At 35.0% G+C, this 22477-nt stretch overlaps 2 protein-coding genes across 7 annotated transcripts in view; one reads left to right on the forward strand and one right to left on the reverse strand.

The window, feature by feature from the left end:
• The window catches only part of APLF (aprataxin and PNKP like factor), a 69489-nt gene that overhangs the window by 31659 nt on the left and 15353 nt on the right, over positions 1-22477 (reverse strand). For 2 of the 6 annotated variants that reach the window (XM_066378104.1, XM_066378100.1), the window contains 3 exons: positions 16430-16602; positions 7358-7499; positions 6550-6682 (listed from right to left, as the gene is read on the reverse strand). In XM_066378104.1, coding sequence (XP_066234201.1) covers positions 6550-6682; positions 7358-7499; positions 16430-16602 — 448 coding nt within the window. Of the gene's footprint in view, positions 1-6549; positions 6683-7354; positions 7500-16429; positions 16603-22477 lie in introns of all 6 variants that reach the window. The other 4 variants (XM_066378103.1, XM_066378099.1, XM_066378101.1 and 1 more) reach the window with 3 other exon arrangements.
• Positions 17670-22477, forward strand: part of C1D (C1D nuclear receptor corepressor) — a 495080-nt gene continuing 490272 nt past the window's right edge. The window contains exon 1 of the mRNA XM_066378113.1: positions 17670-17815. The gene's annotated coding sequence lies outside the window, so the exon portion shown is untranslated. The remainder of the gene's footprint in view (positions 17816-22477) is intronic.

Genomic DNA, 22477 nt, shown 5'->3' on the forward strand with positions numbered 1-22477 from the left:
TAAAATGTTTGGGGACCCTTGCTTTAACCGGTTCACCTCACCTCTCTGAACTTTGGTTTCATCATCTGGAAAAAGGCAATTGTAATAATAACTCACAGAGTTACCAGGTTAAATGAGGTTAAGACATAAAAATTATCTAAGAGAGTACTTGATATGTGTCAGCTATCATTTATTTTAGCATTGATGTTTTCTAACAGAAAACCAGACATTTAGCTATCCAATGAATTTTATATAGTATATTTATTAAGCCCCTAACAGCCACAGCGAGAAATTCAATTTAATTTATCTTTTATATTAAGAACCCAAAATAACCCAAAAGGGAGCATGACCTCTATAAACTTCTCTGATGAAGAAAATAAGTCTCAATAACAATGGGCACTGTACTCCATGTCATACTTCCCATGATTCAATATAGTTAGGAAACTTAAGTCAGTATAACATTCTGTTAACAAATTCATGAACTGTCTAACCACAATAGAAGATTTGCTTAAGAGAAAGTCTTCATGGTAAATTGTCTCTCTCCCCTGCAGTTAATAATAGCTCCTTGAGGACAGAGACTTTATGTGCCTTGTTCACTGGTGCCACCTTGTGTCTCTAACACCTACAACTGTACCTACTGCAAAACTAGTGCTCAATAAGAATATGTTTGACTAAATACTTGTGAACATAAACAGAATTGTCCAAAGGTTCCCTTGAGAGCCTGGATGTAAGTATGTAAGGCAATCATTATCAATAATTCTAATTATTGTAGAATTAATGCTGAGATGTAATAAGGGTTAACAAACTTTCTCTGTAAAAAGCCAGAAAGTAAATATTTCAAGTTCTGTGGCCCATACAGCATCTGTCACAACTACCTAACCCTGCCTTTGTGGTGTGAAAGTAGCCACAGAGAATACATACATGGACAAGCATGGCTATATTCCAATAACATTTTATTTATAGGAAAAGGTTGCGGGTAGCAGTTGGCTCATGGGCTGTAGTTTGCTCAAAACAGTTATAAAGTAACCTAAGAAAAAATCCATTCCAGCCTGACCAGGTGGTGGCGCAGTGGATAGAGTGTCAGACTGGGATGCAGAGGACCCAGGTTTGAAACCACAAGGTGCTGGCTTGAGCACAGGCTCATCTGGTTTGAGCACAGTTCACCAGTTTGAACCCAAGATCGCTGGCTTGAGCAAGGGATCACTTGCTCTGCTGTAGTCCCTCAGTCAAGGCACATATGAGATAGCAATCAATGAACAACTAAAGTGCCACAACGAAGAACTGATGCTTCTCATTTCTCTCCCTTCCTGTCTGTCTGTCCCTCTTTTTGTCACAAAAATAAATGAATAAATAAATAAATCCACTTCATTAAATTCAGTGAAAAAAATACTAATAGATTTTGTACCCTCCATATTATTAAATAGGAAAGTCAGTTGAACCATCATAAAAATAATGCATTTGTTAAAGGAAACTGATGAATAAACTATCTAACTAAACTTTACCTAAATTATTTAAATATTTGTTTTAACTCTAAATTAGGAGGGAGTCCATATCATTTTAGAAACTGTCAGAAATAGAATTAAATAAAAATGCACATCTTGGTGAAACAAATGACCAAATGCTACAAAAGTTATCAATCAGTCAGACCAAGAGTCACAGTCAACTACGGTATTGCTTACTATGCTAAAAACTAAGAAATGTCAATTAAATAAGACACAGCTTCATCCCAAATGGCAGTATGCCATATTCCCAAGTGTCAATAACATGTATACAAAATTCTAAAATTAAAAATATCTATATTTAAAATATTCAATTCTTTTAAATTCAAATTTCTCTACTTTAAATATTCCTTGTAAAAACCAAAACTAATTTCTTTTGCATTGGAAGAAGGCATTTTGATAGTGTTGTTAAAATGCTTTTTACAAAGAGGGCAGAAATAAGTATGTAAGTTAATTTTCTCATAACGATCTTTGTATAAACATATACAAACATTTTTATAGCCAGACTAGGTGCAATTAAATGATAGAAATATAAAGAAATGAACTGTGAAAACAGATCAGTTTATTTTTAACTATTACTAATTTCATTTACTTATACGAGCTGTTACACTAATATTATCTAAATGATAGCTTGGCTACATACATATATGTCATTAAAATTATATCTATTCAATTTCTTTAAAAGATTTTATTTATTCCTTTTAGAGAATTGAGAGAGAGAGAGAGAGAGAGAGAGAGAGAGAGAGAGAGAAGCGGGGAGGAGCAGGAAGCATCAATTCCCGTATGTGCCTTGACCAGGCAAGCCCAGAGTTTCGAACCTGCGATCTCAGAGTTCCTGGTCGATGCTTTATCCACTGCGTCACCACAGGTCAGGCATATCTATTCAATTTTAACTCCAAAGAAATCACTCCTAACAGTGATATTAACAATTTGTTGTGTATCTTTCTCAATTTTTTCCTAAGTTTAAGCAAATATACAGGTATCTACAAATACACATATATAAATAGGCACAGGATTAAAAATATAAATGCTATTATTTCTGTGTAATAAATACCTAGAATTAGAATTTCTGGATCAAAGTATGTCACATATTTAAAAATTTAAGAGATACTGGCTAATAAATTTAAAAGGCTATTCCAACTTAGACTTCCACCAACTATGTTCAATGATACTCATTTCTGTCAGCACTGGTTACTAACAACTGCTTAGATTTTGATGAATTTAGTGAACAAAAAATGATATCTGGTTGTTTCAATTTATATTTTCCTACCTTACAGTAATCATATATTTATTGGCTATTTGTATTTATTTTTCTGTAGTGTACAATGCCCCAAAATTTCTACTGAGTTTTACCTTCTTTTTTGTTACAGTTATCTACTCTCTTAGGTAACTGTCCTTTTTCAATCTAGTAAGACTGCCATAACCTAAGAGTTGGCTTGTCCTGGGGCCTAGAAGCTGAGTGAATAGAGATGAAATGAAGTCAAGAAAAAGAAGGTTCTAGTAGCCTTGGCCCAAATATATTCACTTCCAATCATGAAGGAACATGGAGAAAATTTTCTCTCTGGCCTGAAAAACTCATGCTAATATCCAACGGCCAGTACCTAGGGACCTAGAAAATAAACTACAACTATACTGGCTGAATAACAGAAAAGACAGCCTGATCACTGCAAAAATTCACACACATAAAAGGATTAAACCGAGAGTTAAACTGAGAAAAGTTCCAGGAGAGAATACAAGTGCATATTTAAAAAGAAAAAAGAAAAAAAAGAAACATATAGAGGATAAATTTAGGTGACTTTATAGTAGTAACCTGGTTCAACATATAGGCCTAGAGTCAGGCCGAGTTAGATCTCTATTAGAGCACTGGCATTTATTACATGATCTGGGATAAGTCATTCAGGATCAATTAACATTATCTTTCCTGTATGATGCAGAAGGTTCCAAAATATCAAGTTGGTTTCAGATTATTCAAATAAATTACCAGTGAACACAGTACAGTACTAAGGCTGCAAAAGATACAAAAAAATAACTGATATCAAAATAAGTCTAAAATGCATCCTGGAAATAGATTTTTAAAAATAGCTAGCAGCAGTCTATTGAACTGGATGGCCTATCATTTAAACAAACAAAACAATAACAATAAAATAAAAACTTCATAGCACAAGAAGTCAAATTATTCCAACCTTTAATTAGCTAGATTTACTTCTAAATCTTCCTGTCCTGAAAGAAATCCTGTAACCTAATGCTCTTGAAAATCCCCTCCAAAGTCTAAATTTTTAATAAAAAAATATACCTGAACCCAAAGACTTTTCTATCTTATGTTGAAGTGTTGGCGTTTTAAGTACAATGCGCACCATATAATATTCCTATTCAAATCAATGTCAAATTACTCTCATTTGAATTTTCAAGGTAAAGTGCCCAAAAATGTGCTTCTTATTTTATGTGATACAACTATAAAGTGAAAGTTAGTAGCTATTAGGTCATGGCCTGTTAGCTCAGTCAGAGCATCTTCTGAAATAATAAGGTTGTGGGTTTGATCCTGGGTCAGGGCACAATCAATGAATGCTCAACTAGCGGAACAACAAATGAATGCTTCTCTCTCTCTCTCTCTCTCTCTCTCTCTCTCTAAAAGCAATCAATAAAAAAAAGTTAATAGCTATTTATCATTTGAAGTAAAATATATTTTAGACTATTTTAAGTAATATAACAGTGGTAGCACAGCAGAAGCAATTACAGTACAAAACACTGATAGAAAAGAACTTGTTTTCAGGGAGGTAGTCCAATTTTGGTCAAGTGAACTTATTCTGCTATATTAGAAAAATTGTTCTACTGAGGGAAAGTGCCTGACCCCTCTCTACTACCATCGCCCATTTGCTATTACCTTCCTACAAATTGAGAATTAGCACATTTAATGAGAAATATTACAAATGAAAATTTAGCCTGACCTGTGGTGGAGCAGTGGGTAAAGCCTTGACCTGGAACACTGAGGTCGGCGGTTCTAAACTCTGGGCTTGCCTGATCAAGGCACATATGGAAGTTCATGCTTCTTGCTTCTACCTCTTCTCCCTCTTCTCTCTCTCTCTCTCTCTCTCTCCCTCCCTCCCTCCCTCTCTAAAATGAATAAATGAAATCTTTAAAAAAATAATTTAAAAAAAAAGAAAATTTATTATACATATAGCCTGACCGGGCGGTGGAGCAGTGGGTAGAGCATCGGACTGGGATGCAGAGGACCCAGGTTCGAGATCCCAAGGTCACCAGCTTGAGTGCGGGCTCATCTGGTTTGAACAAAGCTCACCAGCTTGAGCTTAAGGTCGCTGGCTCAAGCAAGGAGCCACTCGGTCTGCTGTAGCCCCCCGGTCAGTGCACATATGAGAAAGCAATCAACAAACAACTAAGGTGCTGCAACGAAGAGTTGATGCTTCTCATCTTTCTCCCTCCCTGTTTGTCCCTCTCTCTGACTCTATCTCTGTCACAAAATAAATAAATAAATAAATAAATAATATTATACATATAATAATGGGGAGGGAATTCAAAACCACTGCAATGGAATAAAACTCTTACCAGGAAAATTTAGGTTTAGATATGAAAATGCTCCAAATTAAATTACATCTAGCTCAACACATAACATACAATCTATTTTCCCATGAGATCACCCTGATCCTACTATACTCCATAAGATACAACCTGTTTTCCCCACAAGATCACCCTAATCCTAGCACAATCCAAACTAGAATTATATAAGAAATATTCTGTCTATAACATAATTGGATTAAAAAACTTTAGAAGACGTCTTTGCTACTATGCTAAATATTAGAAATAGTAATAGCATTAAGATCAACTAAAATATATATATATTCAATCATGCTGCTAAGTTATAAAATATAACGTTCAGGGGAAAATGAAAGAGTAGCTTGAATGAACCAACGTTCCAAACAAAACCATTACAAATTTTGGGCAAAATATTTAAAAGCAACTATTTGAAGGCATTGAAGCATGACCCAAAAAGCAAAACTAGAGAAGAAGCTAAGCTTGAAATATTTAATATTTGTGACTTTTTTCCTGAGGGCATCTCCCGATTCACAGGTAGTAGAAAGCTGTAGCCTCACAGGCTTAACTGCTCAAAGAACAGAGTTTGAAGTTTGTGGAGCAGGGAGAAAGTTAGGGATAAAATCCTAAAAGGAAGAAAGCCACAGAGAGCTAAGAACAAAAATCAACGCATAAAACTAACTCAAATCCTTAGCTGACATGTGCTTCAGAGAAAGCCCTGAAACCCAGAGCAAAAGCAGCAGCTGGAAGCCGAAAAAACTAAGCAGAGACCGTAACTGCTGTCCACACAGGAGAAACACAGATGAGGGCTTGAATTGACTGCCTATTAGAAGAAAATTGCCTATCGGGCCAAATTAATTGTCTATTAGAGCAAAAATATTTATCCAGAGGAACATAAATCAAAAGGCTCTACAAAATATCATTTACTACATTCAATTTCCAATAGAAAGTCACCAGATAAGAGAATAAACAAGAAAATTTAATCCACATAAAAGAAAACAATCAGTCAAAAGAAACTGAACCTGAGATGACTGAAAAGTTGCAAATAAAATGCTAACTAAAGACAATGCAGAAAACTTTTTCATAATCTTGAATTAATGGAAATACCCAGCAGATGGCATAAATCACTATAATATCGGCCATGACAGTGAGCTATACTAGGACAGAGGTCACCTCTTCTTTAAATCCTCCAGCATATGACATTGTGTTCTTGGAACTTTTTATTTAGTCATATGAATTTATAAAGCCCTTACTGTGCTACCTTTTTATCTTACACATGACACCAACAGATTTGTTTAAAAATCTATGTTAATATGGTAAGTCTAGCACTTGTTCAATCAAAAAATAATTAGCAAGATGTTTGATAAATGGCATAAAATAACAGCATGTGTTTTTAATTAAATTTCATGTACACATCTTAAAAAATATTAGGCTAAGTAATGTACTTAGACAACTGCCACCCTATCTCCATTTGTTCAGAAAAACTTTCAAATTCTGCTTAATGTTTTCTTGAAACAAAACCTACTTGCACTGATCACTGGTGCTGAAAGGTTTTGAACACCTAGATTTTCTGTTAACATCCATGCTGGAAGGATTCTTTTCCTCTGGGCAGGGTTTAATTGCTGCTTACTGAAGTCTGCACATTCACCTAGGAAAGACTAAAAAAGCACCTATTATATTAATTACTAAAAATAAGCATACTTCCCTAATAAAATTGTAAAAACATTTACTTTGCAGAAAACTACCATTACAAAACCCATCTAAGCCTGACCAGGCGGTGGCGCGGTGGATAGAGCATTGGACTGGGATGCGGAGGACGCAGGTTTGAGACCCCAAGCTCACCAGCTTGAGCGCGGGCTCATGTGCTTTGAACAAAGCTCACCAGCTTGGACCCAAGGTCGCTGGCTCGAGCAAGGGGTTATTTGGTCTGCTGTAGCCCCACGGTCAAGGCACATATGAGAAAGCAATCAATGAACAGCTAAGGTGTCGCAACAAAAAAATTAATGATTGATGCTTCTCATCTCTCTCCATTCTTGTCTGTCTGTCCCTATCTATCCCTCTCTGACTCTGTGTCATTGTAAAAAAAAAAAAAAAAAAAAAACCCCACCAGAAAACCCTCTAAAATTCTGGATTAAATCAAATTTCTCAAAGAAAGAAATTCATGATCTTTACTAGTAGTTGAAGTGTTTCTCTTGGAGCTTAACATTAAAAGATCAAAAGCAGATCAATGCTAGCAATACTGTCATGATACATCTAATTTCAGTTGTCTTTTCTCTCCTCAAAATAACTTAAGGAACAAGTTATAAATGAAAAAATCTAAAATTTCTCACTACGCTACTTGTGGTAGAAGTCTGGGTCGTCACCATTTCTGTTCTTGTCAGCTGTGGGGCACCAGATGTCTCATCAGGCAAATTAACCAAGGATGATTCTGGTGCTTCATTCAATATATCATCTTCATCAAACATTTGACTATTCCTAAACAAATAAAATAAAAATCAGTTAGTTATCATTTACACTTAAATATTTCTGTTGCTTACCATGTCATTATAAATGGAGTCTCCCAAATACCTCTAACTAAAGAATTATGCTACTTTTCTCAGACTTAGCAAAAAAGCGGATTATAGTATAATAGATTAAAATATATAGCCTAGGACATGTTCTTTGTCTTCTGACCACAGTATCACCATAAAATACATTAATCTTTCCAAATCATGGACCTAAACACCACAGCTATTTATGAGATGGGGAGCAGCCGTCTCTCTCAAGGCTTAAAAGCTATCTATTTATTCATTATTTGTCCAGATCATCCATAAAAGATCACCAACTTCCATCCAAAGAGAAAACGCAAGTTGCAATTATATCAGCTAAGTTAGTAAGGCTCTTGAAGAAAAAAATAAAATCCTGATGTCAAGTTCATACATAGCTGTTACTGGGGTACTGGCTAGTTCAGCCAACTTGTAAAATCTGCCCAAACTTGTAGCCTGACCAAAAGCTAAACATTCTGACACAGGAGCATTCATGGTCACATATGGAGCGTACGAGCAGAACTACTTCCTGCTTGCTGCAAAATGCGATGATTATCCAAAGTTGCTGCATCATTATTACTTATGTATGCATAGAGATGATCCAACAAATTTATCTTTTTTAAAATAAGAAAATGGAAGTAAAGTGCTACTCAGAAATAAAAAGGAATAAACTGCTGGTATGGACAACAACATGGCTATATCTCAAAGGCATTTTGCTTAGTCAAAGACAGATAACAAAAAGGTTTTATTTCATATGATTCCATTTATATGACATTCACAAGAGGGAGAGAAATCAGATTAATGGCTGATCAGGGCTGGGGGTGGAATTGATTGCTACCTCAAAGAGGTAGGCATACTAAAATGGATTGATTACATAAGACCAGAGAACACACCAGTGGGACCCAGAAGGATCCAGAACAATAAGCAGTAAGATACACACTATTGAGGCAGTGTTGAGGAGCTCAATGGTAGCTGCCTCCATAGGGCAGTGTTGGTGGTACGGGAGCTGCCAAAACACAGGGCTCCTTTTTATCAAAGGATATGGCAGGATTCTAGAGCTGTACAGACCACGTGCTTAGCATCACTCCTCAGTGGCTAGATGGATGTTACTGGCATAACAGACAGCAAAGTGGAATGGCACTGATCAGTAAGCATCTGTAACAATGTCTGTTTGTATAGCTAGAGACCACATTTTTCAGTTTTCCTTGAAACTCTGTGAAGCCATGTGACTAATTTTTTTTCAAGGGAGGGGCAGTGATATATGCAACACACTTGTCCCGGATTCTCTTCTTCACTTTCATCCTACCAACTGGAAACATCAACGGCGAAGCTAATTCGGAAGCTTTCTATTGAGGATGACAAGAGCTACTCCATTAGCTGGAGTAGATGAGTTCCATTATGAAGGAGAGCGCACCTACAACTGGACTATTATCTTCTATCTTGTTTAAGCACAGCATTTGGGGGCTGTTTTGTTAAGCAACTAGGCTTTTCTTGTAATATGAGCAATCAGCAAACTGCAACACTTAGTCCAAATCCAACCTGCTACTGTTTTTGTAAATAAAGTGTTACTGAAACACAGCAATGGGTAGTCTATGGTTGGTTTTGCACTAGAAAAGGAGGTTTGAGTTATTCAGACATAGATCATATGGTCTGCAAAACCTAAAATAATTACAATCTGGTCCATTACAAAGAAAGTTTGCCAACATATATTCTAATACAAAGCACCTTTAGAGAAAGTATTCAGTACTTTAGGTTCATCTTTATTCTGCTTGTTCAAATATTAAGTTTTAACCAAAGTGAAAATATCCTTAAATAAATCAAATACTGTCAAAATGCTTAAAAGAGGGGGCTAAACACTTTAAATCATATATTGCATGATGCATATGTGATGAATATCTTCAATTAAAAATAGCAATTACAGTTAAACGCATAGTTAGGCAAAAATAGCAATTACAGTTAAACTGTTCTTCAACTATTACTACACAGGTGCTGAAGGTAAAAAAATAAAAGTAATTACTACAAATCAGAAATCATTTTATCATTATGGAAATATTTGTAAACTCCAAATCACAAACAGAAAAAGAAGTGAGACTGAAATCAATATCCTCGAAGAAAATTTTACACTAGCAGTCTCAAAACAGAACATTTAAATTTTAATATAAAAACAATTAATTTGGTTACTCTAAACTAGGTACACAATTACCAAAACATATACAAAATATTTACTACCTCTTTCAAAATATTTGGCTTTACAGCGATAACATACCAAATGATATTCCTTATAACAAATAGCCTGAAATAGTACAATGCTCTTAAAGTGGGTTGTATTTTCAGTTTTATCAATACAAAAAAAAATTTCAAAATTCACTAATCCACAATCTGATTTAAGGTAAAATTCTGACCTTTCACATCAAGGGGACAAGCTAATTTGGATGTGAACAAAATTAAAATCGACTAATAATAATGTAAGTAAATTAACTGGCAATGACCATACTTTGTTGTATAGAAATATATAGCATTTTCCTGATTTTTAAGAAAAGTATATAATTCCACTATTTATTTTAACAAAAAAATAGTTTCTCTATATTTCTCATTTCAGTAGCTGGTTAAAAAACAGTATTCTTTATACATGTGTGATAAAGAGAAAAGAGGAAGATTTGTACTTTAAAATGTAAGCCATGGTTATTTTTTTATGGAATTTATTGGAGTGACATTGGTTCACAAAACCATACAGGTTTCAAGTGTACAACTCATTAAAACATCATCTGCACACTGCATCATGCGCTCTTCACCCCAAGCAAGGTCTCTTCCATCCTTATCTCCTCCTTTACCCTCCCCCACCAATTGCCACTCTCACCTCCTTTCCCTCTGGCTATCACCACTGTTGTCTATGTATTTTTTGTTGAATCCCTTCACACACTCTTTCATCCAGCCCCCCAATCCTCCTCCCCTCTGACAGCTGTCAGTCTGATCCATGTATCCATGCATTCGTTTGTTTTTTTCATCAGTTTATTTTTTTTTCATTAGATTTCACATTTAAGTGAGATCATATGGTACTCGTCTTTCTCTGACTGGCTTATTTTACTTAGCATAATAATCTCCAAGTCCATACATGCTGTCACTAAAGGTAAGATTTCTATTTCTATTTTTTCTTTTTTGTATTTTCCCAAAGTTAGAAGCAGGGAGGCAGTCAGACTCCCGCATGTACCCAACTGAGGGCAATGCTCTGCCCACCTGGGACGTTACTCTGTTGCGGCCAGAGCCATTCTAGTGTCTGAGATGGAGGACATGGAGCCATCCTCAGCGCCCGAGCCAACTTTGCTCCAGTGGAGCCTTGGCTGAGGGAAGGGGAGAGATAGAGGAAGGAGAGGGGGGAAGTGTGGAGAAGCAGATGGGAGCTTCTCCTGTGTGCCCTGACCGAGAATTGAACCGGGGATTCCACACACCAGGCCGACACTACCACTGAGCCAACCGGCCAGGGCCAAAGATTTCTATTTTTATGGCCAAATAGTATTCCATTGTGTAAATGTATGACAACTTTTTTAGCCACTCATCTACTGATGGGCTATTTCCAGATCTTAGTTATTGTAAATAACACTGCAAATCACACGGGTGCAGATATTCTTTTGAGTTAGTGTTTCAGGTCTCTTCAGCTTAATTTCCAGAAGTGGAATCACTGGGTCATAAGGCAGTTAGTTACATTTTTAATTTTTTTAAAAAACACCATACAGCTTTCCACAGTGGCTGTGCCAGTCTGCGTTCCTACCAACAGTGTTTGAGGATCCTCTTTCCTCCACATCCCTACCAGCACTTGCTTTTTGTTGATTTATTGATAATAGCCATTCTGACAAGTGTGAGGTAATACCTCAGTGCTTTTAATTTGCATCTCTCTGATGATTAATGACATTAAGCATGTTTTCACATGTCTATTGGCTATCTGTATGTCCTCATTAAAGAAGTGTCTATTCAGGGACTTTGATCATTTTTTTAGTTGGGTCATTTGTCTTCTTGGTGTTGGGCTGTATAAGTTCCTTACATATTTTGGAAATTAACCCTTTATCAGATGTATCATTGGCAACTATGTTTTCCCATTCAGTGGGTTCTTTTCATTTTGTTGATGGTTTCTTTTACTGTGCAATATAGCCTTTTAGTTTGATGCAGTCCAATTTATTTTTTTCCTTTGTTTCCCTTACCCAAGGAGATATATAAGCAAAATTATTGTTATGAAAAATGTTTGAAATCTTACTGCCTATGTTTCCTTCTAGAAATTTTATGGATTCCTGACTTATATTTAAGTCTTTAATCCATCCTGAGTTTATTCTTGTGTATGGTGTAACTTGGTGGCCTAGTTTCATTTTTTTGCACGTATCTGTCCAATTTTCCCAAGACCATTTATTAAAGAGACTGTCTTTACCCCATTGTATGTTCTTGCCCCCTTTGTCAAATAGTAATTGATCATAAAGGTGTGGGTTCATTTCTGTGTGCTCTATTCCGTTCCACTGATCTATATGCCAGGTCTTGTGTTGATACTATGCTGTTTTGATCACTATGACCTTGTAGTATAGTTTGCTATCAAATAGTGTGATACCTCTGACTTTGCTTTTCTTTCTCAAGATTGCCGAGGCTATTCAGGGTCTTTTGTGGTTTCATATAAATTTTTAGAATATTTGTTCTATATCTGTGAGATAGGTCATTGGTATTTTAAGAGGAATTGTGTTGAATCTATAGGTTGCTTTGGGTAGTATGAACATTTTAATGTTAACTTTTCCTATCCACGAACACAGTATATGATTCCATTGTATCTTCATCAGTTTATTTTTTCAGTATCTTATAATTTTCAGAGTATCAGTCTTTTACCTCCTTGGTTAAATTTATTCCTAGGTGCCTTATTTTTTTGTTGTTGCAATAGTGAACGGGATTCTTAATTTCTGCTTCTGATACTTCATTATTGGTGTGTAAAAATGTCACTGATTTCTATTAGTTTTGTATCCTGCTAGTTTGCCAAATTCATTTATTAGATCTAGCCATCTTCTGGTGGAGTCTTTTAAGTTTCTATGTACAACATCACATTATCTGCAAATAATGACAGTTTTACTTCTTCCTTTCCAGTTTAGATGCCTTTTATTTCTTCTTCTTATCTGACTGTTGTAGCTAGTACTTCTAGTACTATGCTAAATAAGAGTGGTGAAAATGTACATTCCTGTCTTGCTCTGATCTTAAGGGAAATGCTTTCAGTTTTTACTCATTGACTATAGTGTTGGCTGTGGGTTTGTCATAGATGGTCTTTATTATGTTGAGGTCTGATCCCTCTATTCCCACTTTTCTGAGAGTTTTTATCATAAATGGGTGCTGGATTTCATCAGATGCTTTCTCTGCAGCTATTGATATGATCATGCAATTTTTATCCTTTATTTTATGTGATGTACCACATTTATTGCTTTGCAAATATTGTACCAACTTTGCATCCCTTGAATAAATCCTACTTGATCATGGTATATGATCTTTTTAATCTGGATCTGGATTGCTAATATTTTTTTTTAATTTTATTTATTAATTTTTAGAGAGGAGAGAGAGAGAGAAAGAGAGAGAAAGCGAGAGAAAGAGAGGGAAGGAGAGGAGAGAGAGACAGAGAGAGAAAGAAGGGGGGAGGAGCTGGAAGCATCAACTCCCATATGTGCCTTGACCAGGCAAGCCCAGGGTTTCAAACCGGCGACCTCAGCATTTCCAGGTCGACGCTTTATCCACTGCACCACCACAGGTCAGGCTGGATTGCTAATATTTTGTTGAGAATTTTAGCATCTATGTTCATTGTAGTGTCTTTATCTGGTTTTGGAATCAGAATGTTGTTGGCATCTTAAAAAGAGTAAGACATGGCAATTGAATTCATTTAACCAAAAAAAAAAAAATATATTCCTGACATAATTTGTAGAAATTTACTATTTTAAAAATTTAGCCCTGGCCGGTTGGCTCAGCGGTAGAGCGTCAGCCTAGCGTGCAGAGGACCCAGGTTCGATTCCCGGCCAGGGCACACAGGAGAAGCGCCCATTTGCTTCTCCACCCCTCCACCGTGCTTTCCTCTCTGTCTCTCTCTTCCCCTCCCGCAGCCAAGGCTCCATTGGAGCAAAGATGGCCCGGGCGCTGGGGATGGCTCTGTGGCCTCTGCCTCAGGCGCTAGAGTGGCTCTGGTCACAACATGGCGATGCCCAGGATGGGCAGAGCATCGCCCCCTGGTGGGCAGAGCGTTGCCCCTGGTGGGCGTGCCGGGTGGATCCCGGTCGGGCGCATGCGGGAGTCTGTCTGACTGTCTCTCCCTATTTCCAGCTTCAGAAAAATGAAAAAAAAAAAAAAATTATATGCAATTTATATACTTTGAACTGTATGGTTTGATAAGTTCTGACAAATGCATACTGCCATGTAATCAACCTTATAAAGTCACAGAATATGTCTATCACCGCAAAAAGTTGCTTTGTGCCCCTTCCAAGACAATCCCCCTTGAAATAACCACTGATTGGATTTCTATCATTGTAGATTAGTCTGCAAATTATAGAGTGTAAAATGAATGTAATCACACAGTAGGTACTGTTTTTCTGTTTGTTCGTTTTTTACAGGGCCAGAGTGAGTCAGAGAAAGGGATAGAAAGGGACAGACAGACAGGAACAGAGAGAGATGAGAAGCATCAATCATCAGTTTTTTGTTGCAACACCTTAGTTGTTCACTGATTGCTTTCTCATATGTGCCTTGACTGTGGGCCTTCAGCAGACCAAGTAACCCCTTGCTCAGGTCAGCGACCTTGGGTCCAAGCTAGTGAGCTCTGCTCAAATCAGATGAGCCCACGCTCAAACTGGCGACCTCGGGGTCTCGAACCTGGGTCCTCTGCATCCCAGTCCAATGCTCTAAACATTGTGCCACCTCCTGGTCAGGCACATAGTAGGTACTGTTTTATGTCTTGCTTCTTTGGTAGAGTCCTCAGGATTCTCTAAATATACAATCACATCATTTTCAAATAAGGACAGTTTTATTTGTTCCTTCCCAGTATGACCCCTTTTATTTCTTTTTCTTACCTTAATAAACTGGCTGGGACCTCCAGAATATGATGAATAAAAGTTGTGCAAAGAGACATCTTTGTTTTGCCCCCAATCTTAAGGGGAGAACTTTCAACATTTTACTACTAAGTATAATTTTTTTATAGGAAGGAAGTTTCCTTCCTATAAAGGTGTTTTATTTTTAATCACAAACTGGTATTGAATACTGTCAAAATTATTTTTATGCTTCTACTGAAATGATAGTTCTATAATCTGTTATAGTGAATTATATTGACTAATCAATTCATTGATTTTTATATGATAAATCCACCTTGCATTTTTTTGGAATAATTCCACTTGGTCAAAGTGTATTATACTTTTACATATTATTGGATTTTATTTGTAAATATTTTATTATAAAAAATATGGATCTGTATTTTCTTTTCTTGTCGTGTTCTCATCTGATTTTGGTATTAGAATTATGGAAGCTTCATAAAATGAGTAATAAAGTGTACCTTCCTCTATTTTGGGCAAAAAGGTATAATATTAGTATAATATTAGTATTCTTCCTTGCAAGTTTAAGAGAATCTGCTAGTGAATTTCCTTGTTTAATTCTTAAATTGTGAATTCAATTTCTTTAATAGATATAAGATTAATCAGATTTTATGTTTCTTCCTGTATTAATTTTGGTAAACTATGCTTTACAAAGAAAGTATCCATTCATTTAGGCTGTTAAATTTACTGGCATGAAGTTTTTACTATTTCTTCATTATTCTTTTAAGGTCTGTAGGATCAGTAATGATACTCCTTCTTCCATTATCAATATGAATAATTTGTGTTTTCTAGCTTTTTTTATTGGTAACCCTTGATAAGTTTTTTTTCAATTTTATTAATCTTTTCAAAGAACCAATTTTGGGGTTTTGTTAATTTTGTCTATTTTCTATTTCACTGATTTCCAGTCTTGTTTTTCTTATTCTTTTCCTACCTGCTGTGGGATTATTTTACTCCTGTCTGTCTTCTTAAAGTAGAGGTATAAGTCATTGATTTTATAACTGTCTTAACTTCTAATATAGTCACAATATAAATTTTCCTCTAAGGACCACTTTAGTTGCATCTCACAAATTTTTATGTTATTTTTTCAGTATTTTATTCAAATGTTTCCTATAATTGCCCTTAGAATTTCCCTTAGACCCATAAGTTATTTAGGCTTGTGTTGTTTATTTCAAAATACTTGGAAATTTTTTCTAAATATTTTATTACTGATTTTTAATTTAATAGCAGAACAATCAGTGAACATACTCTGTATAATTTTTTTCCATCTACCTCTATCAGTCCAATTTATATATTCTATAATTTAAAAGCTGAAACAAAGGCAATTAACCTGCTAATGATTGGCTCAACAAAAGTAGTATATTAATTTTAACTTTACATGAGATGTTTATTGTAATACTTCATTTCCTCATTCTCCCTATTCTATATTTTGTAATTTTTATAAGAAATAGAAGTTATACAACTTTTGTCTATTCCAGAGGTTAATATCTTAAAATTTTTAAAGCTGACAAAAATATTAAGAAAACAGTCAGTTTCAAATTAACTATCCTGGTTACTGTTAGATGGAAAATACATTTTGAATACAATGGTAAAAGATACCACATATAGGAAAAATCATTATTGAGGCATGAGTTTCAAAAGTCAAATGTTTTCTACACACACACACACACACACCCCCCCCATGTAACTCCTATATCACCAATATATTTTGATACTAGAATGTTTTCTACTGAAGTATTTGTGGATGGCTGAGGAATTAGATTACAAATAACATTACATAATCTCATTATTTATCAGGCATTCTTACCTTAGGGTACATTCTAATTCTGTTTCAGAATATGTAGAGAAAACACGGAAAATGTATTTGTCAACTAACAAAGAAAAACTGTCTTCCGGTTTCAACCAGTGCCATTGATTTCTCTTCAATGGTAAGAGCTGGCTCTTCTCAGAAGACTGATAAAAACATGGACTTGTGTGTATCTAACAAAGAAAGAAAGAACACAGTGACGTTACACCTCAAAATTTTGACAAAAATACAACCAAATGTGAACTGATACAAAATTCTAATATAATAATTTAAGTATAAAGGAAACAAATGTCTAATAAATCTGACACTTATATGTACCATAATTTTTATCTATATGTACAAAAGGAAAAAGTTATTAACATACCTCCCATTTCTCTAGGAATCAAAGGAAAGAGCAATTTCATCAATTAACTGGTTAAAAGGTATTTTTATTTTGCTTGAGATAATTTGACATTGACTCATGAGAATCATGAAAAAAAATTATCAGTATAGAAAACGAATCCTTAACTTTGATATCCAAAATTCACCAATCCTCTATAAATAGCACTTCTCTTACACTTATTTTCCCTTAATTTCTTACTATGATTTAAAAATTAGAAAATGAGAAGGGAGATTTTGGTCTTATCTCTCAAGCAAACAGCATAGTTATTTTAGCTCCTGATAGAGGAATCTTAATCTGTTTGAATGAAACCCCACTATGAAGATCATCATCCATATTCAAATTGCAAGTAGTTCATATATACAATGTCAAAACTATTACAATATCCACTATTTTGAATTATGCTTGCCACTGATTGCTTCCATGTTAAAGATAATACAGTTGCCTTCATAACTAAGACCTATTGAAAGACCTTAAAAATTTCAACTAGAATCAAGCTGAAAGCGGCTATTTAGACTTTTTGTCACCGATGATTAAGTGTTTAAAATAAATAGGCTTTCAAGTACAACAAAGCAATCTACATTAATGCAGATCTTTGGGTTTTTTTAATAGAATCTTACATAGAGCAACTCTCCCCTATCATCCATCCATCCATCCATCTGCTTCTTCAATTTAAATGAGACTTTCTCTAGAGACATAAACAACCTCTCAGGTACAGCAAGGTAATTACCACCCACGGATTGGACATAAACTGAACATTTCCAATATTTCTACTTATATTTCATTAAAGTACCTTGAGATACAACTATATATATATATATATTTTTAATTTATTTTAGTTATTCATTTTTAGAGAGGAGAGAGAGAGGGAGAGAGAGACACAGAGAGAAGGGGTGAAGAGCTGGAAGCATCAACTCCCATATGTGCCTTGACCAGGCGAGCCCAGGGTTTCGAACTGGCGACCTCAGCATTCCCAGGTCGAGGCTTTATCCACTGCACCACCACAGGTCAGGCCAACTATATATATTTTCATACATTAAAACCTTTTCTGATCCGAACCCTTTAAAATATGTTGATATGTTTTATTCATCTTGAGTTTGAACAGAGTAGAATTCAGTATAAATGCAGAGGTAACAACTTCTGTTCCTACTGTAAAAAATACTCATTTTAAGAAAATTAAGAAAGTTTATAATAGGTCCATTTTTAATGTATTTTGAAATTCTAGAAATCTTTTTCTTTTCCTTTTACCCCTCAACGAAGTTCTCTTCATTGGAAAACTTGGTTGAAATTTTTATTAAATATATTTTTATGCCTTTATATACATGACTTTATCAGATACCATAAAATATTATGCTTTTAAACTAACCACAGAACCATGGAATTTGGGGAAAAGAACCTAGAAACAATTTAACTTAATTGGTAAAGAAAAAATCTACATTTTAAAAGCTGAATTCTCTAAACAGTATGTTTTAGCCAAGTTGGAGAGATACTAACAGAATAGGAGGCATTAAAACAAGAGTTGTATTGTTTTGCCTACATGTCCAAATTTTCTTTTTTTTTTTTTTTTTTAAAAAAAGACAACTTTGAAATTTAGAGTTAATATTCTGGCAATTTGATTTCATGAGGATTTGACCTAAGTCCTTCCCTAGGTGTATCTGTGATTGAAAACATTCATATTTCTTCTAAATCTGTGTTAAAAAGCAAGCAAGCAGTAAAATAAAATTCAGAGATAAGAGATAGAAATACTATTTTACTGGTCAGAGTCATTTTACAAACTATATATAAGTCTGCATAAGAATGGAGATGCAGTGACACATCATTTATGTCTAAAAAGAGTTGGGAATGTTTCATTTTTTAAAATCAAGTTATAATTTAAAGTTAATGTTTAGAAACCTAAATGAGGTTTATCTCTCATAGGCTGAGATAAGACCATGTTCCTATTCATGAATATTTTCAAAATTCAGAAGAATCTCTAAACATTAAATAATGGCACAGCTTTAAATTTATAAAGGCTGTAAAATACTTTAAAAGGAAATTAACTACAATTCTTTTTAAAAAAGCATCACAGACCCAAAGTCAAGGAAACATTCAGTTGGAGTATTTTTTCCTCAGGTGAAAGCATTTAACATTTAAAGTTAGGTGGTTAAATATTAAGCATTTAGCAATTCCATCCACAAAGAGAGCAGACCAATGTGTGTGGTCCACAATGACCTTTTTCGTTTCCTGAAACTATTCATAAGGAGGATCCTAGAACTAAGAGCAAAAATAATATTCCAAGAAATCTAATGTTTATCTTATAATTTATACCTAAATCAATATTATTCATTGACATTTTGAAAATTTATGTCAAACTATATGCACGCCAACTAAAAAGTCACACATGATGTTCAAAAGATAGTTTTTTAAAAATTACAAAGTGAACAAAAAGATAGTATAATAAGCAAAAATGGAGACGACATACATATAGACAAATATATTTGGAAAAATAAATGATATTACACATAAAGCAAAAATTTCAAACAATAATAAAATACTATATATACTTTATGCCAACAGATGTGCCAACACTGACAATCATTAAGGAATATATACATCAGACTTAAAAAAAAAAAGTTTGTTTATGTGTATGTGGCTTGTTATTAAAAGAAAAAAGATTGAATTTGACTTATAATATTTAAAAAATACAATCAATAATTAAAAATCTTTTGCCTGACCAGGCAGTGGCACAGTGGATAAAGCATCGGACTGGGATGCTGAGGACCCAGGTTCGAGACCCCGAGGTCACCAGCTTGAGTGTGGGTTCATCTGGTTTGAGCAAAAGCTTACCAGCTTGGACCCAAGGTCGCTGACTAGAGCAATGGGTTACTCAGTCTGCTGAAGGTCAAGGCACGTATGAGAAAGCAATCAATGAACAATTAAGGTGTTGCAATGTGCAATGAAAAACTAATGATTGATGCTTCTCATCTCTCCATTACTGTCTGTCTGTGCCTGTCTATCCCTCTCTCTGACTCTGTCTCTGTAAAAAAAAAAAAAAAAGTGCCTATCGAAATAAAGCATGCATTCTAATAATTAAAAATCTTTTAATCTCTTCAAAAAGCAGACCCAAAAGGATTTAAAGATTTTCTGAATAGTCAAACTCTTCCAAGACTAAAAAGATTAAAAGTCTCTCAAATTCCTTCAGCGATTCCTCAAGCAGATGAAGGCTGGCAAAATACTGTCAAAGGCAAATCCAGTGAATAAAAGATGTGAGCTGCCTATATCAGAGGCCTATCACTGGTGTGTGTCTTCTAACATATCCATGGTATTGTAAAGATAAACTTAAATAGATTATGCTCTAATTTTTGAAGTGATGCAAAGAATACATGATCTCTGAACAAATGGAACTAAAATACAAATTAATTTCCTATCGTTCTCTCTTGGAGTTATCATTAAATATTAAAGAAAAATTGATGTATACCCCCAAAAATAGGTTCTCTCATTTCCAGTGTTTTTTTGTTGTTTTTTTTTTTTAATTTAGAAAGCATTCTTTCGTATTTACAAAAGTTGTGGAAAACCTATTATAGTATTTTATAAGACATGTATTTTTGGCCCTGGCCGGTTGGCTCAGCGGTAGAGCGTCAGCCTGGCGTGCGGGGGACCCGGGTTCGATTCCCGGCCAGGGCACATAGGAGAAGCGCCCATTTGCTTCTCCACACACCCCCACCTCCTTCCTCTCTGTCTCTCTCTTCCCCTCCCGCAGCCAAGGCTCCATTGGAGCAAGGATGGCCCGGGCACTGGGGATGGCTCCTTGGCCTCTGCCCCGGGCACTAGAGTGGCTCTGGTCATGGCAGAGCGACACCCCGGAGGGGCAGAGCATCCCCCCCTGGTGGGCAGAGCGTTGCCCCTGGTGGGCGTGCCGGGTGGATCCCGGTCGGGCGCATGCGGGAGTCTATCTGACTGTCTCTCCCCGTTTCCAGCTTCAGAAAAAAAAATAATAAGATGTATTTTTGAAGATCAATACCAAATGAAAAAATATATATATCTTTTACAATTTATATGTTGCTATATAACTTTTCCCACAGTCACCATGAACCAAAAAGAGTAAGATTCCATTAATATAAATAAAAGCATTGATACTATGAATTCAGTCTGAGGACATAACTAATTATTGGTGATATAGTCATATATAGAGAATATTATCATTTTTGCCCTTAGAATGCATTTTCTCCCTGCTGATACTACACTGTAGATAAAATATGAAAAAAGCTGAAACTGTCTTCTCATAAGCTAACATTATCTCCTCATGCACTATTTCCAAGAACTACTGAAAGCAGAAACATTTTTAAAGGGAGATATCAGAGAAAAAGAAGACAAATTTAACCAATTTAAAAGTAAGAATTATTAATTGCTTAATTGCATTTATCTATCATAGTCAAAGTTACTTTTTTATTTGAGTAACTTTCTAAATTAAAGAAAAGCAGAAAAATATTTAATCACTTAAAATTTGGAGTATATATAGCATACAGAAGGGATCAACATAACAAAACAACTGCCAAGAAGGAATATTACAATTACCTTCCATGTCCCCTGTGAATCTTCTCAATTCCATTTTCCTCTCAGTTCCCACAGAGGTCATTATTATTCTGATTTTTGTGTTTATCACTTCATTTTGTTTATAATTTTATAACCCATGTTTATGATCCTGAATATATTATTTTGTAGGATTTTAAATTACATATAAATGGAGACATATTGTACATATTCTTCCAATGCTTGCATCATTCATTATCACATTCCTAATTATAACCCATGTTGTAAGCTTTCATTGCAACTTATCTTCACTGTTGTAATATATAAATATTCATTAAATGATTATACACAATATATTTATCAATTCCACTATTGAAGAAAATTTAAATTGCTTCTAGTTTTTTACTATTATATAATCAGTTTTGCTATTCATGTTCTTGTACATACATCTCTTGAGGTGTGAGTGGGCATGAGTATTTGTGTGCATGTGTGTATGTGTGGTCTAGCTTATAGAAAATGCATGTCTTTATCTTTAGGAAATAATACCAAACTATTTTCCAAAGTAGCTGTACCATTTAAGCTCTCAGAATTTATGACTATTTTCTGTATTAGCTGCAAACACAGCAAGATTTGAATACTAACAATACAAATCTAGAAAAGTCTATAAACTGACAGCAGGAACTAATAGTCTCTACTTTGGTATCAAAAATAACTAGAAGTTCAATCATCAAAGACTATTTCAATGTTATACTCATCAAAAAATGAAGAAATCACTATAAGTTCCTTATTTCATTAATATGAATTATAGAGCAGTAATTCTGTGGAAAGTAATGAGTCATGGGTCTTCCAGTTGGACCCAGGTATAATATTGGCCATAACTGCTATTTTGAAATAAAGTAAATACACACTACTGATACGTTCAATAAGAGAAGATAGGCAGGATAGGAATTCAGAGATCCCTATATTCTTTATCTTACTATGCTTCAGTAACAACAAAATCAAATGTCTGTATTTTAGACCATAGTAGTTCATTGAAAAGGCATTAGATCAGGCCTGACCAGGCGGTGGCGCAGTGGATGGAGCATAGGACTAGGACGAAGATGACCCAGGTTCGAAACCCCTAGGTCGCCGGCTTTAGCGTGGGCACATCTGGTTTGGGC

The sequence above is a fragment of the Saccopteryx leptura genome, chromosome 3 (genome assembly GCF_036850995.1).
Source record: "Saccopteryx leptura isolate mSacLep1 chromosome 3, mSacLep1_pri_phased_curated, whole genome shotgun sequence".
Classification (NCBI taxonomy): domain Eukaryota; kingdom Metazoa; phylum Chordata; class Mammalia; order Chiroptera; family Emballonuridae; genus Saccopteryx; species Saccopteryx leptura.